At 36.3% G+C, this 18,437-nt stretch overlaps 2 protein-coding genes across 2 annotated transcripts; both read left to right on the forward strand.

Moving 5' to 3' along the window:
* The first annotated feature begins 343 nt into the window (after positions 1-343).
* LOC106164984 (von Willebrand factor A domain-containing protein 7) lies at positions 344-10,454 on the forward strand. The gene is made up of 12 exons (XM_013543050.2): positions 344-1,459; positions 1,708-1,887; positions 1,992-2,107; positions 2,377-2,620; positions 3,495-3,724; positions 4,230-4,421; positions 4,660-4,798; positions 5,249-5,488; positions 5,790-5,978; positions 6,202-6,451; positions 7,544-7,703; positions 8,201-10,454. Exons 1-12 carry the CDS (start codon positions 904-906, stop codon positions 8,783-8,785), a joined length of 3,081 nt encoding a protein of 1,026 aa, XP_013398504.2. The 5' UTR covers positions 344-903; the 3' UTR covers positions 8,786-10,454.
* A 166-nt stretch (positions 10,455-10,620) lies between these two features.
* On the forward strand, positions 10,621-14,823 carry LOC106164985 (putative defense protein Hdd11-like). The gene is made up of 4 exons (XM_013543052.2): positions 10,621-10,929; positions 11,211-11,374; positions 14,047-14,138; positions 14,518-14,823. Exons 1-4 carry the CDS (start codon positions 10,737-10,739, stop codon positions 14,696-14,698), a joined length of 630 nt encoding a protein of 209 aa, XP_013398506.2. The 5' UTR covers positions 10,621-10,736; the 3' UTR covers positions 14,699-14,823.
* Positions 14,824-18,437: the final 3,614 nt, after the last annotated feature.

Consider the following 18,437-nt stretch of genomic DNA (forward strand, 5'->3'; position numbering starts at 1 on the left):
AGTCATTCTGATTCAGTTAACCACGCCGTTGGCAACTGTTGATCTTATTTCAACTACTTTTGAAGAAAATGGTATGTTGGTAAACATATTCACACATGCACAGTCAAGCTTTATCGATCTTCCAATGGGTTTTCACAGCAAGCGTTATAACTTAGCGATACAGCTGTTCTTATATGTTTGAGAGGTTCTATCATGTAATAACGTGAGGAAAAACTCCCTTTGACAAGCTCTCTCAAGTTCGATTCCTACCGTTAGTTAATTAGTGTATTATTATCATTCAGTATTATTATAAGAAAGCATTAAGATAAATTTTCTATTTTGTACTGTTTTCTCCCGTGTGGCTAAGCAGCTAAAATGGCAACCGTATCTGTGACTAGAAGATGAAAAGAGATAAAGTTTACGAGATACTGATTATAAAGAAAGGTAGGCGTAGGTACCAGTAGATACAGCAACAAAAAGCGAACAAACACACGCTCCACCCGTTATTGTAAGGTGAGACAGGGTATGCAAGGACAATTGATTAGTAAGTAAACAAGAGAAGTGAAATAAACTCATATGGGTAACACCCATAAAATTATGTTGGTATAAGGTTTCAAAAACGTAACAAAAATGTTGACAGCAAGATTATCACCTTCTTCACAGCCGTGTATGAGTTAGACGTTCATACAGATATTTACTGTTTGTTTGAGGGATGAACACAGATAATAGTCTATAATAATACTTTTCTTTTACGAAAAACATCTAACAGAGCAGCCAGCTTCGTTCGTGTTGACAGAATGCCGCAAGTATTCTGTGCTACGTTTGAATTCTCCGGATTACAGAGAGTTAAAAATGCGAGTGATTTAGGTGTTTTTTTATATTCTTTTCACTTCTAACTTATTGCTGGGCATCTCAGGTATACAAATGGAGACCGTGGCGTTCATATATAATTTATTCACTGTGTTATACATCGTTAAAATGACCGTGGCCTTTATGCCAAACTTCAGCGTGGAGAAGTCGAATGATCTTCGGGACGCCAGAACCCATGCCAATATAACCAAAGAAGCAGCTCTGCAAACACTGGCTGAGTATCTATTTGACCACAGACAAGCAACGAAAGCAGACGATAGCGCGCAGTCAGTGTCGTCTGCTTCTGAACTATACAAATGGCATTTTGGAGAACAAAATGTTACCACCAAAATGTTCACCGTGGCAATGTTACAGATAGAGGATGGATCTGCCTCTATGGATCTCAGCAATGCTTTTAAGGACTTATCGTCTGCTCATTTTGATTCTGAAAGGATTTCGGAGAGCCAAAATAGACTGGTTGCCGAGAGGATAAAGGTGGCTCTTCTACTGATGAACGGGGATATTGAGGGAGCACGAATGGCAGCCGGTGGTTTTTTACACTCTTTACAAGATTTTTACAGTCACTCAAACTGGGTCGAAATAGGGCATCAGTCCCAAAACTTAAATCTAGGTAAATGAATATTGATGTTGTTTCCTTTATCTTGAATAGGAAAGGTAAAATGACTTCCAGGGCCAAAAAGGATGGTTTTGAAAAACATCTAAATAGGCCTATCTGTGACCTTTATTGAAACTTTCAACATTGTCCGATTGTGGGAATACCAGATTTTTTTTTCATTATGAGATGCAATAAGAAAACGTTCTTGCAGCAAATAATTGCAGAAAAAAATGTACATTTTCTCAAGATGTGTTTTATTCAAGGTGAGTCCGAGCGATCTCTGGGAAACACGGCCCATCCAAGTGCTCAAACCTGTGCAAACTGTGACTCGGAGAGTTGCAATGGCAACATACTAAGCAACATACAGGACGCTAGACTACTGACCAGTGGGTATGTGGCCGGACAGAAGGACAGTAACGGAAATCTGGTGACAAAACGTGTCGGTAAGTGATTAAATTGTAAAGTAGGCTACCTTTTTAATGTTGTCTTGATACTTTATATTCCTTTATTTCATCAAGTGCCATTTAACGCGTCTGTTCCGTCGTAGGGAAATGCAGTCACGGTGGAATCATGGATTCCTCAGCCACTGAGTCCGCTACAGGGGGAATCAACAAAGATACTCCAAACGCCAAGTTATCACCTCATCATTACCTTCATCAATCGGTAAGAGCATAAGACAGAAAATAAGTTTGGATAAAAAAGAAGTTGTTTTTAAAGGCAAAATCCAGCATGTCTAATGTTTGTAATAATAGGTAGGTTAATAACAATTTCTTTGTTGAATGTATATCAAGTGGTAAGGTCGCCTTAATACATGTATCAAGTCGTGCCTCTGTGGCACGTGCCTTTATATTTATTATTCAAAATACTTGAAAACATTATGGTACATGTACCCATTCCTCTGAATAAACAAGCAATACTGTATCTCACTTCAGGCAGCTGATTTAGCAAAAGCAGCGACAATTTCATATCTACGGCAACTCCGCCAGTGTCCAGGAGATGGCGTTGTCAGAGAGTTTCTAGGGGCATCTCAAGGCGGCAGTCTATGCATAGTGTTGGACACCACTGTTAGCATGGCGGACGTCATTGTCGAGATAGGGAATGCCGTGTCAAGGATTGCAGAGACCAGGAATAACTCTGAAGGGATGAAATATATCTTAGTACCATTTAATGATCCAGGTGATTTCATTTATTTATTTTTCTACAAATTTAATATTCTATTAATTTTTTTATCAATTTATTATTTATTAATTTATTTTTTGTTTGTTTAGTGTTTATATTTGTGTATATGTTTATGCATTGGCATAGGAGGTGGGAGCAAGGGGGAAAAGCCCCACCACTTTTTCAAACACTTCAATCATAAGAGCAGGAAGCAGGGCCCAAGGGTGCTCCTCTCCCGTCGCTATTTTTTTCCGAATGGTTAGAACCTTTTTAAAGTTTGCATCCCACACACATATTATGTGTGTGCACGTGTGTGAGGTTGAGTCTTATATCGCACTATATGTCAACTCTGTAAAAATTGTTTTAAAAAATATACACTAACAGAGTCAATCTACACGCATCAACAAGAATACATTTCCGTGTAATTGAATGTCCAGACACTTGGCAAAATGAATTCTTTTTGTCCGGTATTCGAAATTTAGTTTCAAAGGCGGACACAAAAGAGAGGTGCGCCCCGTCATTACCACGAGGCTTGGAAAGACAGAAGTACTGCAAAAAAAACATATACATGTATTTCAAAAGAAATCCTCAAATATTTGTAGTGGAGAGAGGGGGGGCGGAAAAATGGCCAGTGATTTGGATGTGTTTGTTCTTTTGCTCACATTTTGCCTGTCAGTGAGAGTGATGATTTATAACAATTTCATTTCGCATCAAATAAGTGAAAAAGCAATTACGCCTAATATAAAGCTTTAAGCTGTGCATACATGAACAGGGGTCTTACAAGCTAATATTGCATTGGCATTGTAAGCGAAGGAAGAGCGTTATCAATTTGAGACTACACTGTCCCATTTTGGCTAAATCGAAATAAATGCATACAATATTTCTAATCTAGGATATGGTCCAGTATATACCACCTATAATGCCACGGCCTATGCAGAAAAGCTGCGCAGTATACATGCAAAGGGAGGCGGAGACACAGATGAGCAATCGATGAATGGGCTGCGTCTGGCCTTACATGCCATCCCCCACGGGACGCCAATCTTCGTCTTCACGGATGCTCTGTCGAAGGATTCTGAAGTCGCTTCAGACGTGCACGCACTGATTGCGCATAAGAACTCGCCGGTAATACTATATGTTGTATAACATTAAAATAAATAATGAATATTCATTCCAACTTATGCGCCAGCATCAAAAACACGTCAAAAGCATCAAGTGCTTGGTTATTAAGGACAAAGCACTAGTAATGTTTGATCACTTTTTTTTTTCAGAAAAAAATGTGTCGTAAAATGATTTGCTATTAAAATACAAATACATCTATTTCCACACCTTAGTCTTTGACATCGGAAGCTATGGCTCACTGATAGTGGATAATTAGGTGCATATGAGTGTCTACCTTCATAGCGCCTCGAGGCCATATTTGCACTTGAGTTATTCTGAATGAAGAGGTTAAAATGTAAAAAAATGCTTTTGTCATATAGAAATACAGGTGGCGCACACGTGGTATTATTTTAAGCTCAATTACCATCTCTAGACAGGTGAAATCAACTTGCCAACGCCTTGCCTATTGCATAAATGACTAAGCTCCAAAATTATTATTATGATTTTTATCATTATCAATTATTTCTAGGTGTATTTTATTCTGAATGACCAGTTTGGTGGTAACCCAAACCCCAGCAAGCACCAGAGCGGAGAGAACGGGCCTCTTCACTCTTATGACACCATTGCTCTGCACTCAGGCGGCCAAATCATGAGACCGAAAACTAAAACAGAGTTCACAAATTCCATTAACATTATTGCTCATTTGATAAGCCCAGACCTGGTGAGACATAACTTTCTTGGTATGGAAAGTGTATATGTTAGCCTAAATTAAAAGAAAAGGTTTTAGGTTAGCTAAGGGGACTCCGTATTACAAAAAGATGGTCACGACGTTTGCCACTTTAGAGATTAGTAAAATGCAATATGGTTTTTAATTTAATCGAATTGTATGATTGCCTATCTGTCATGCAATTTTCTAATTCTACTCACCAGTCAGTAATGCCACAAGTGCTGTATTCCAGGTTACTCTGATGATTCGCTACAATCATCCTGGATCTGGCACCTTCGATTTTTCTGTAGATAAAACTATCTACGCAGTGTTTGTTCTGGTAGTCTGTTCTCCTCAGGTGAAAGATAACGTCCAGATACTTGACCCAACAGGTAAAACGACGAAAACTATAATATTTGGTTCAAAAATGTTTCATTCATAAGTGAAGGATTGATAACAAGAATTTTGGCAATATTGTACACGTATGTGTGTCATAATGATAAGTTTTTGTAAATTAATTGCAAAGTTCGATAACCTTTTATGTTAGGTAGGACCACAGATGGGTCTATTTTTCTTCTAAAGGAAAAGAAACAGGGATAAGAAAGAGACAAGTTTTTCTTGGCCGACAAAAAATAAATAAATAAATAAATAAATAAATAAATAAATAATTATTATTATAATAATGAAATTATGGTTCTCTCGAATGTGTTTTTTCTTGAATTACTGTCATTTAATTTATAGAACTCCGAAGTATCACAATGGACAGTCAAAATAAATCAATACAAAAAGTAAAGTAATTACCTTTTTAAAATATTTAAAAAAATACTTCTTCTTTCCTCCAGGTATCAACGTAGCTCCGTCTGCCGACCATGTTGTCTCAACGACCAGCACTAAACTGTTTAAATTAAACAGCATTTCGAGGGGGTGGTGGAAGGTCTTTATAGAATGTGATGGCTCCCCAGAGTGTTCCTGCAATGTCCACGTGCTCGCTAGAAGCACTCTGGATATCGTGACCTCGTTTGCTAGAGAAATGGACGTCCTCCACCGAGGATTAAAGAAAGTACCGGCCCGACCAACAAAAGGTAAGAACAACATCAGTTTGGAGCAATTGTTTAGGAGTACTAGCTACGCAAGACGCCGTTTGCTGCTGAAAAATAAGAAAAAAATGCCGGAATCGGAAACATTTAAAAGAAAATTTTGTGAGATATTGCCATAAATCCGCCTATTCTTTTTTTTTAGCAACCCTTAGAAATAATTGAAAACACGATGCATAATGCACAATCTCTCCCCCTGCTTCAGATTTCGCATTAATATGAAAAAAGAAATTTTAAAGAAAGAGTGTTGCCATTTGCTCAGCCCCCACTTTAAAAAAAATTCTTTCAGATAACATGTCTTATGTTCGCCTCCATGTGGTTGGTGCAGATGGTTTCCAGAGTCCTCTGCAGTCAAATCAAATCTTAGCAAGCGGTTACAGTTCAAAGGGATCAGCTACACTGTTTTCACATGCTCTGAATGAACTTGTTCCAAAGGAAGAGTATTATTTTTCAGCCAACTTTCAAAACATTTCACAAGGTAAATATTTAAGACATCAACAACACTGTTTATTTTTCTGACAATTTTTAAAAATCTATATGTATTTTGCATTTTTTATTGGCAGTTATTATTGCGTACATGTATTATATAACTTTTTTTTTCATTTTTGCTTTAGTAAGCACGTTTTATCCCAAATCGTATAACATTTCTGAAATAGAACGTAAATGACGGTCAGTTTTGCCCTTTTCACCAAAAACAATAGGGTTTCGCATCGGAATGGAAGCGAAGGATACAGATGGACAACAAATTGATAGAATAGTAACCCAACTGATTTTCCCAGTCGAGTCAGAAATCCTGCTGGACTACTCCACGCCCCGCACCTGGCAAATGCCAACCGGAGGAACCGATCGAGTCACAGTCAAGGTATCTAACCTTGGGACTTTGGGAGCCGACATGACCCTTTCGGCGTCAGATTCGGGTGGCCTTGTGAGCATGATACTGCCCTCTGACAGGTTAGTAAGTTACCCCTAATAACATATCAGACCTGCTGCAAATTGGCAGCGAAATTGCCGCAAATTTGCTGCAAACTGCAGTTCCTTCTTGCAAATTTGCAGCTAAGCAGCAATAAAATTTTTCTTGCAAACTCTTGCAGACTCGTTGCCGCAAACTTTTAGTTGGCAGCAATATTGCTGCAATATTGTTGCACACATTGCATTTTGCTTATGGTTGAAAATCCACTTTCTTTTCATTGTGTTTCTTTGGTGATTTTTTAATCTGTGACTTTGGTATATGTAAGGGCTTGGAATCTCAAAGAAAAGTTGCCTTGAGTGTTGTTTTACGAGCTTTTCACCCTTAAATCACATCAGGATAAATGGGAATACAGAAGGTGTAGAAGGTGAATTGTCTGAAAAGCCCCCCCTCTACTCAAATGTCAACTTCACGATAGGCCTACACTTGTATTCAAAACACTCCAAAAAGTTGTGAATTATTTAATCGTATATGCAACTCCACATGAGGAGCCCTCCTACAATTACACGCAAATGAGGCTTAGGAAAAAATTCACACAAGAATTCGTCATCTTTGATATGAAATGTTAGTTTTCTTCATTGTAATGTTCTTTGTAACAGTTAACCGGTTGACTAACTGCAGAAAGATGTAGTCGGAACATCAGTTAGTAATTTCTTGTTAGAACAAACAATAATCCTCAAATGATATTTTTTAAAGATGCATACAAAGTCAATTTTTTGTCACAAAAACCAACCAAATGCCAGCATATAGTTTCAAGTAGTATAACTAAGAGAATTACCAAAAGGCATTGTTTAATTTTACCCGAAAATGATGTTTGAACAGATTTTTCTGCTGGCATTCTAAGCTGTATGTCAATGGGGCAGGAAAGTAGGTCACGGAAGTAGGTTAAATTTACAACCATAAATTTAAAGAAAGGAGCAGTCTAAAGGTCTTTTATGGCTGATCGAGTGATCTATTCAGTTTATTCCTTGGCATGTCAAATTTATTTGAGTCATATAAGAATCTAGTAGAAGTGGTTTACATGTGTTACTGGGAATCCACGCTCCACCAATGCTCGGTTCGTATGTACCTTTAAGGTTCACCATTGCGGCCGGAGAAACGAAGACGAGGTTTGTCACACTAATCGCACCTACTGCAACCACGCGCGGTCTTTCCAGTACAGTAATTGTGTCGGCACACTCAAACAGAAGCATGTTTGAGAGTTACGATATAATACAACTTAACGTTGCGCCGAAGGTAAGATAATGAATGTGGGATAAACTTAAAAAGTTACTGAGTATGAAAATAAATTGTTCCAAGTAAGCATATTCCTGTCTATTACAGTTAAGCAATTTTATCAATTGTTTGTTTTTAGTTGTATTTTAAAAGGCATCGGTTGAAAAATTACAAAATTTTCCGGAAACCAAAAGAAGACATAATGTGTGGCATTAGTGCATTATATTAAAAAAATAAAGATTTGGATGATGCCAATTCCGTATACTACCCTTGTACAAGTGAATAAAGAAAAATAAGATTAAATCAAATACACGCAGAAGAGCTTTCGGTTCCTCAGACTTAAAAGAATGATTTTAAAAGTGAATGTACTCGTGATCCCGAACATAAGTTCTATGCATCACCTCTTTAATTAATGATATGTTTTGCCTAACACGTAGTTCTAAGATAAGGATTGTTCCATTAGAACACACATATTGCCATAGAGTATGCATGTAATCACAGCATTATGTTTCTTCCAGTCATTTGATTACGTCAGTCCAACCTGTGAAATAGTGAGCCGCAGCGGTGATTGTTCCTCAACTTTCCACGGTTCAAAACCGTGCTTCGAAGACTTCTGGTCGATTGAAATCGTTGCGGCTGATCAAGGAGTCGGGCTTTATTCGGTACATGAATTAAAGAATGGGGCGAACGCCACGCTGATTGTCCAGTCTTTCGCCGAAGGTCTCACCAACCAAAACGTCACCGCTACTTACACTTCCGACTGCTGCACGCTTTCGGCTGACATCGTCGCTTGTGATGCATTCGGCAATATTGGCCTTTGCTCAGAAGTTGTTGTGGATAAAATCAATACATCAGAGCCGACGGGGTTGAGTTCTGGTTTTCTTACAGCAGTGATTCTTGCATCTGTGGCGGCAGGATTGCTTTTAGTTGCTCTGTGCTGCTGTATCTGTTGCTGGTGTTGCATACCGGCGTGGAGGAGGAGGAGAAGGAGGAAGGGAAGTCTGAGTAGCACCTCTTTAAACTCGTCCCAACCTGGATGGATACCACACGGATACAGGTCTCAAGCATATCCTCTGGCCTTTTATTTGTACGCTGAAGACTGAGTTGCATACATATCTATTTCAAAGTGATTACTTACTTCTAAGTAAAAATACATGTGTGTTACTATCGACCTTACTTCATCTCTACTGCTGAACACACGCGCTCCCACACGTACCCACGATCATTAAAAAATGTATAATGGCTTTAATCAGTGAAAATAGTAGAGAGGCTGGGAATAATGAAGTAAATCTGAGATAAACATACTACATGTATATCCTCTGGGCGGTCCAGGATTTTGCTACAGTAGGACCTACATGTAGGTGCACACAAGAATAAACAATGCACGTTAAACAAAATACTAGACTTTGCAATTACAATTCTATTATAAGATGTAGGAAACGGGGGTGAAAATGTTGTACCTGTCTCATATAACGAGTTAAGCTGTCTTTTGGGAGGTTGGGGACGACGAGGTCACTTCCAACACTAGGGGTAGGTGCATGTGACACACTGCGCCCTCCTTTGATACACGCACTAGTATACCGGTAGGGCATTGTATTGGAGTCGGGCATTGTATTGTATCTTTCCTTCTGAGACATGAGACTATGCTTATTGCATTTCATAGTATCATTGTGCAGTTAAATACAAGTGTATGTTTATAGAATACTTTAACTACCAAACCAATATTTTGCCTTGTATCAGTTTAAAATTGATATTTGTGCCATTTTAAACAAATATTCAGTGTCCATCACAGGTCTACACCATTTATATTAGGCCTACAAGTAACTGAAAATAAGATATCAGTTTGGACGCGAAAACGAAAAAAATGGCGAATTATTCTAACGTCATGATGGATATTTTCACGAACCTACTGCCATGACACTACCGAGTTCCAAACTAGAAATATAATTGCCACGATGTACCCTGTATATGTGAATAATTAAAAAAAAAACTTTTCGAAGGGTAATAATTGATCTTCTAGACAAAATAACGAACAGACATTAAAAACAGGATTTACGACAAGAAAACCCCTGGACATATAACCTAGGATTCCAGTTTTTATATCACGATACATAGTGCACCACATATATAGGTCAGAAACTCGACATAACCCAACGCCATAGGTGACAAATTAAACGTCACGTTTACTGTTTTTGTAAGGAGATACATAACTACTATAGTATAGGGTGTTGGTCACAAAAAAAGATAATCTTACACATACTTGCCTAAAACATAAATGTGCACCTAATAGATGTGCCTAAGTTGTTATTTGGATACACTTTGCCATGAAAGGGGGGGCGTTCATGGGAATCTGGCGTGAACAAAAAGAAAATCTCCACCATCGCCAATTTTGTGGCAGCTACTGAAAAAATTCGAAAATTTCTGCCTCTCAGGGCCCCAAGGTGTGAGCATAACATGCATATCACGCATATTCCAACTCGAGTAGAAAAACAGCATTTGGGCGGGGTCAGTACCTTCAATGCAGAAAAATGTAATGTGACCGTTTGAAAGAAAATGGAAAATTTTGACACCACAAAATGTCACAAATGTTCTCTTAAAATAAAGGATTTATAATGCGTTCATTATCTATAACTTTGACATTGCATCGCAGGTTTAACTGTAACCCGGTTCCTAGCTGTGCGTTTTATTGTAGCAACAACACACGGACAACAGGCTGTCGTGCACAAAGGTGAAATATTCAATATTTTGTTGATTGTAGCATGGAGTTGTAACTTAGTAGTTGTCACTTGGTGATGGCATCAGCTCTATTTTAAGTGGCGTGAATCATGACTTGAATGCAGGCGTGATGACTTTCAATATTTCTGCACCTTTGCCTCCGGTGTATGTGATTTGCATAACTTAACATGTGCGTTAAGAATTGTTAACAGTCGTTTGGAACCCCGATTGACCCAAAATAAAGAGCTTAATGGGCTGTTTTTCGTTTTACTCCCGTGGTTATTCATATAAAGGGCCTACACCGTGGCAAATTGCACAGTTTTAGTCTGGAGTATCACGATGCAGGTCAGGATTGTTGTTGTCGTCGTCTGCTGTACCCTGGGTGTCACCTTGGCTTACCCTTACGGAGCCCCCGTGGGATCATGCTTAGCAATGTTTCCCACGGGCCACGGTGTGAACCAGCAGACCAGCGACCCGCCTTTTCAGATTCAAGTGAGCCAAGCTACATACAATCCAAACGATGTTATTAACGGTATGAGAATTTTTTTCACTTCCTTTTTAACTTCAATTTTCAGAGAAGTTTGATCAATTAAGTTTGCGTTTATGTTAATGCATTTTAAAAAGAAACCGTGCTTGGCAATTTAAAACCTTTCCAAACGTACAGTAATGCATTATGTTAATGTGTTTTCAGCGCTAAATCATTTATTTAATTTAACTACCTGTAATATATCATTTTCTTTTCTTATTTGTGGTGTGAAACTTTCACGATGCAATTTAACTGTTCCAGCTTAGAGTGATTTTTGATGATTTCAGTGACATTGCACACATTGGCATCGGACTTGTACAAATACTGGGAAGGAGTGCTCCTCCAGGCGAGGAGAGTGGTCGGTAATATGGACGAGCCGATCGGTACCTGGACCATAATGGCAAATGACACTGCCGATCTAAAAACCTTGAACTGTAGTGGAATTAATAACGTAAGTATCCTGAATAACAAGTGAATATTTCAAATAATAATAAACCGTGCAAAATAAAACCTGAACCCCCTGTTCTAGGCAGGGGTCTCAGTGGAGAATATACATCTTTAAGACTTGGGTCGAGGGAAATAAAGGTAACAAGCTTACAAGGTGCCTTCTGAAAAGTTCTCACGGTTTTAAATTCTTATAAACGGCGGTGGGACGTCTGAGGTTCACCCGAACCGACATGGATCACGAATAAAAAGATTCTGCCAGGTTTATTCCGAAATTTATTGTGCGAAAGTCAAAAAATACATGTAACGGTCCTATTTAATACTTCAAAAATGTTATCAGCATCATTGGATATGCAAATATTAAATCTATTAAATCATATTTTATTTGGCCAGCTCTCACAAAATCATGTAACAAAAGAAAGGGCTGCAATATGTACCTTAACTTAGAGGTTATGTTCAAGGGAGTCAAACTAGGAGTGCACTACCCTCTGATATCACAGGGTCTAAAACAGTATACAAAATTAAAGACAATAATTCTGTAACCGACTGCTACCAGACCTGTGGTCAGAGAGTACGTGTGATGCTATATATGCCAATATCTGATGCCAATATCCAGCGAAAACAGAAGTTCATGTGAACGCAAATAAATGCCTTGTGAGTGTACATGTAGTCTGTAAGATATGCCACATTTCATTCCACAATACTTTCTAGAGAAATCAGCATACTAATGTGACAGTATACGAGATTTTTATCCTCTCAGTTTCTTTTAATACTATTCTATGTTGCTGTAGTTAACGTTCGAAATACATAATAATATCCTTAACTTGCATGTCAGACTGCACTATGTGCATCTTGCTGTTCCTTTATGATAGAATCAGGCAATTTTTCACCGAAATTCAGTGTACGATTGCGCACCGAGAAGCTATTAGCTGAAGACTATTATACAAATTATATTGTATGTAGGAAATGTGGATGTTTTATTCAGCAATTCAAGTATCTTGTGTTTCTTTTTATTATTTGGTACAGTGCGGACTCTTTATGTTCAAAAATGTCAAAACGGATGACCTGTAAAATTATATTAATCACAGCCATATTCAAAACAACCACTTGACATTAAATATGTTTCTTAATTTCGCTTTTCTCCACAATCTTCTAGTGAATTTACCCTAACATTTTATAAAAACCTAACCCAAAACTCACTACCTTGACCAGCGATGTTTAAGCATCCAAATCTAGCACTTTGCAAGTTTGATAGTAATAAAATTGCCTTGGAATATGAAGCTGATGCTAATCATGCCGCATTAAGTTTTAAAAAGTCAATCAACGAATATATACCGAGAAAATACATCCAACTTACGCATTCTACAAAAAATCTAATGAGTCAGTTTCAAGCTGTGATGCACATATTGTGATAAAGACGTAGTAAAATGACAGCATAGAGGCATTTATAAATCTGACCAAAACATTGGTGCATATAGGCTATTCACTCTGATAACAGCAAGTAAACCACTATCAAATTTCATTACCTTGGCAGGAGCCAAGTGTTAAAAGATAGCATGTTAAAAGATAGCATGCTGTAGCATTGAGCATAAACAATTAGGCCTATGGAGGTGGATAGGGATTCAGCAGGAAATATGAAATATAAAACATATTTTTCTGAAGGACAGGTTAAATTCAATCCACACGAAGTAGCCTACTACAAACAAATGTGATGTATAGTCCTACATGTATTTTACTCTTTGTATTATTTATCGAAAATTTTGTATTATAGACAAGATACGAAGTTCAGGCGAGGCATTGTTCTTGTTTCATGTATTATTATCCGTCCGTCCATATATATATATATATAAACTTCTATTTGGAGTCAAGTTATATTCCTTAAATTTTCCAAATTTAACTCTGTACTGTAGGCTGTAAGAGTCTCTTAAAGGCCTACATTTACTTTGTTTCGTTAAGGTTCAACTCTTTCCAAAGAATACATATATAATGTTGCTACAATGTATAACCTTTTTGTGCCTTTTTGTGGTTAACCTGTGCCCCTATTACACAGAAAATATATAGAGAATTCTGCTATAACCTTTTGGCACCTTTTCGTGATTAACCCCTTTTTCGACCATTCACACGACGCGAAAGGATTTAGTGAGTCAGTGGCAAAGAAAAGGGTGTGTCTGTCCTGCTGCTAACTTCTTTCAGGTAACTCGATCCCCACATGTCAATATTGCATTCGGGCAATCATACACACAAGTCAATATGCAGAATTGTAATTACTACCCGGGTCATTGGGCTTCTCCATGTATGTGTACCTGACACACCTTTGTAAACATGCATGTCCTTACGAAGAAAGGGGAAAATGTTTGTTTTCGTCCCGGGGCTATTCAATATAGAACGAACCACCTGCCGTGACAATATCTTTACAAATCTGAGCTTTTTTCCACACTTAAGTCTCCTTGACCCTAGCCAACACGTTCGCTCCATAGGAATGTTTTGAAGACCTTGATGACGTTTTTATAGGATTGATTAGGCATGTCAGATCAAAATGATGGTCTAAACTTTCGACTGTCAATGAGATTCTGTAAGAAGTACTTGATAGAGATAAAACCATGATAAAAAAAAGCAAGACAGTACACTCTTGGCCATTCTGTTAAAGCATTATCCTTATAATTATTATTATTATTACAGAGTGCTGTGACCCACAATGTTGAAAAGCATTACGTCACCAAGGTCGTCCAATGGACAGCACCACCCCAGGCTCAAGGACACGTGAAATTCCGGTGAGTTGTTATGATAATAAAGATTAACTAAAATGCTAGGCACGCGTGCTCATGTACTAGAAGTAGTTTATGCAGACCCCAGATAACTCATCTACTGGTACGTGTATTATTTAGCTACACCTCGGTGTGTAAGTGGAGAAAAAACACCATCAGATCTCAGTAGACTCTTAAGAAGACTTTTTGTGGAATGGATAGAAGTTTTAGTAATCTATTTGTTTGATTATATTTTGTTTGTGTGCCCACTAGTACAATGTGTGATCCCTTGCTTTATAAATCACCACAAGTACAGTAGGCATATAAATTGACCATATGTGTACATTATTTCTGATCCTTCATAATGATTAAACGAGGAATCATTTTCACGACCTTGTTTTTTCAGGGCAACATTTGTGAAAAACAAGGTAACTTTCTGGGTCAATGTCATGTCCGCCACTGTGCAGGATCCAACTGCAGACCCGATCACAGACAATGGTAAAAATGGCGCCAGCAGCACCAGGGTTATTTACAGCGATGTTTTTGTACTTGCAACCCTCTGCACATTATTGAAAAGAATGCTGTAAAAGATGAGATGTTTTAATATTGCGTTTTTAACATGCTTATGTTATTTTGATCACGTATTTTTCACCAGGATTAAAGATTCATTTGTTTATCTTCCTCTATAAATACGTATTTTATTGCTGGATTACATGATGGGCTTACATGTGCACTCTTACCAAATCTGGTATACAAGGCCCCTACTGAAAAAATTGAAACATATTTTTATAGGTATATCTGTAACATCTTTTTTGCTTGCGTTAGACCACTGGGGCCGTATTCTCAAAACTTTGTAATTTACAACAATTTGTAACTATTTACGTGAATTTGTATCTTAGACTTACACGGTATTCTCAAAACTCTTGTAAGTCTCGGACTTACAAACTCTTGTAACTTTTCACGTAACTTTCCGGAAGTGACGTTTGGTCCATGAATAACCCGCATCGACGTGTTTCACTGCCGTGCTTTGCGGCGATAAAACGCTTATCTAGACATAAAAGTCTCTTGAAATGTATTGAGAATCATTCAAAAAGACGTTTCTTAACATTTTCTTACAAGTTTTCGTCGGAAAATTCACTCATTTTAAATGTGCTTCCTCCGACATGCGAGCTCAGAAATCGGACTTGGCTCCTCTTGTGGGATTCCCCAGCTGGGATTCCCCAAGTTTACCGTTAGCAAAAAGCGCTTTATTTCATTAAATTTACAATGAAAACGTGTGTGAATTTTTCCTACAGTAAGTAGCTTATAATAAACACTCACCACATTGTTCAAATTTGATACTTGCTTGGATTTCATGCTGTCTTAGGATACCAAAGCCATACAAATAAGTTCACACAATTCCTCTCTATACCTATGCCATTCAGTTAGATATAAAAATGTAATTTTTATTTTAATATATAGACGTTGTTATTAAATATTAGTGAGTATATTTGATTTCTACTCACGTTTGCTCTGATTTTTTTAAGATGAAAAATTAATAAATGATATTTTCAAGTTAAGCCACAAATAATAACAAAAATTAATTCACACAAATAAGTTGGCCCAATATTTCAAAAATGACATTCAATTTAATATGAACATTTTATTTTTAAATAAAATTGATAATTGTGATTAATTAATGGGTGTTAGTATAAAAGTGAAAATATTTTTTCAGTACACCTTTGTTGTTACCATAAAGAGTGAGTATTTTTTAATGTCAGTATGAAATGCACATTGTACTGGTACAAATGAACATGTACCTACAGGTTGGCTAGTATAAGCAGTAAAAAAATGATAATAAAGGATTTTGTTAATAAATAAAAAAACATAATAATAATAATAATAATAATAATAATAATAATAATAATAATACATTAGGTTAATGATTACTCAGTCACATTTTCAATAATTTCAGGTATTTTTTGTTTCATATCATATCTACTAATTTACACTCACTGAATACTAAAAACATTTTTTCCTTCTGGATTTTTTCACCAACAGTTGTCATATGAGATGCAAATTCTTTACAAGTGCCCATGTTCTTGTTTTATTTCACTGCAGCTGAGACTTACAAAAAGTTGACAAAGATTCATGTAGTGTGTGTGTATAAAATGTGTGTGGGTGACACAGTATACATTCATGAAATATGAAACTGTTGCTGGGTACACCCAATATTATTTCATTTTAGGTGTATTCAATCATTTTGAACCTTGAAAAGTGCTTGAATTTAGTTTTTAACCTGGATGCATAAAGGCAGTAATTCACAGGAAGGGGAGACATTCCTTTTTGGACATTATTTAATTTCTATTTTTTAATGTTTCATCACCACTGTGTATAAAATTTAATTTAAATGATATATTACTTCCTCTTTTCTTTGTTATAGAAACTTATGAGTGACTTTACATTGCCCTCATTTGCATTAAAAGAGTCATTGAAAAGCAATTGAAATAGTCTCAAAATTCTTATTAAATCCTTGAATTTGTTATTAGTGTTCATGTATGAACCTTGACATTGCACACTTTAATCATAGAAAGTTACACAAACATCCATGATAACTCACAAAAAATTTAAATAAAAAGTGAAAGGCAATGATTATCCCTAAAACTGACTTAAGAAAAAAAAAAAAAGAAAAGAAAATCTGTTTTGTGACTAAAAAGTACAAGCCACGGTTAAAATATATTTCATTGCGAATTATAAGATGTTTCTATTTGTTTACTCAAATTAAACAAACCAGTTTCCTGAAAATAGAAGGAAATTCACTGTACAGTGCATGCAATTTTAGTTTCAGCCATAACAATTGTGATAAGAAATACAAAATACTTCTTTATCCAAAACAAAACCCAAAATAATTCCTTATGAGCAATATATGATGGAAAGAGACATAATCTTGTTTGTGGGTGAATGTATGTGTGAGTGCATCATAAAGGAGAAAATACAGAAAAAAATGATATGCATTTAAACTTTCAGTTATTATTACTGTTATTATTTATGATGAAATAAAAAATCATTTTATATTAATTATTATTGTAACAAGACTAAACATTTGTATTCTATGAGGAACTTAAATAATGAAATATACTTATTTCTTTGGCAAGGTTATTTTTTTTTATTTTAATTAAAATTATGGTATATACTGGTTTTATTTTCCCTTATCTTAACACTGCAGCAAGTAGATGGGACTATGCAGGGATTATATTTTGCAGTATGAATCAATTTCAAAATGAAACAGTAGCAAGAACACAGCTATAATTGTTATGATCAAAGTGCAACCTAAGCAAGTGTCAGTTTACTCTAAATTAGAACTTACTCTGTAACTTTGTAATAAGTACAATGTTATGTAAGGAAAGCCATAAGTGGAATACTATCAAAAATGCCAATATTTACAATCTTTTACTAACTCACACATTACTAGTAAGTCTTTTTTGGTATTTAAAACAGTTTAAGTCATTTGTTTTTTTCCATCAGTGATGATTACCTCATTATTTGAACTGGATATCCTTTATTTAAATGGATAAACCAAGCCTTTTAAATTAGTTAAAATACTGTTTAAATATCTAAAATCATTCGAAAGTAGATGATAAGACATTATAATCATCACTGAATGCTCCCAATTACTTATTATTTTAAAAAAACCTACAAAATAATGTTAATGAAACTTATGCATATTTTTAAATGCAGTCATCAGCTGATCGAGGTCACCACGTCGCCGAAAGGGGGTCAACATTTGCAACATTTTTTTCTATATGTTTCAAATCATTTGGCAGGCTCTCGATACTTTTTGATACATGTTGTACAGCATATCATTTTAAAGCATTTGAAACGGACTTTTTAGTGATATAGAAGACATATATTTTCTCTGCCACATGTATGGAATAGAGGCATAAGTAACCAAGTCAAAGAATCGACAATAAAAATGGCGATTTTCAGATACACCTTCACGACAAATTACCACAGGATATTTGTAAACAATATAATTACAGCAAACATTATACATCAGTTGAAAGCCAATTTTCTTCCGAACAAAACCACATCTATTAAACTTGGTGTTTTGGTATAATTTTGATTTAAACACTGACTAAATATGTATCTTCATCCTAAAAAAGTCGGAAGATTCAAAATCTGAAATTCAGCCGCGGATCAATTTATTAATTTTGAGTAACAACTTAAGTGCTTTATATCGCCAAAAAGCTTATTAACTTGGCTTTCTCACAACACTTATAGTTATTTCACGTGCTTTAAAAAATGTTAGTTTTCGTTTTAATTAAAAAATTCGGACACCCTACCAAA

The sequence above is a fragment of the Lingula anatina genome, chromosome 1, assembly GCF_051362555.1.
Source record: "Lingula anatina isolate TDL-2025a chromosome 1, LinAna3.0, whole genome shotgun sequence".
NCBI classification, from domain to species: Eukaryota; Metazoa; Brachiopoda; class Lingulata; order Lingulida; family Lingulidae; genus Lingula; species Lingula anatina.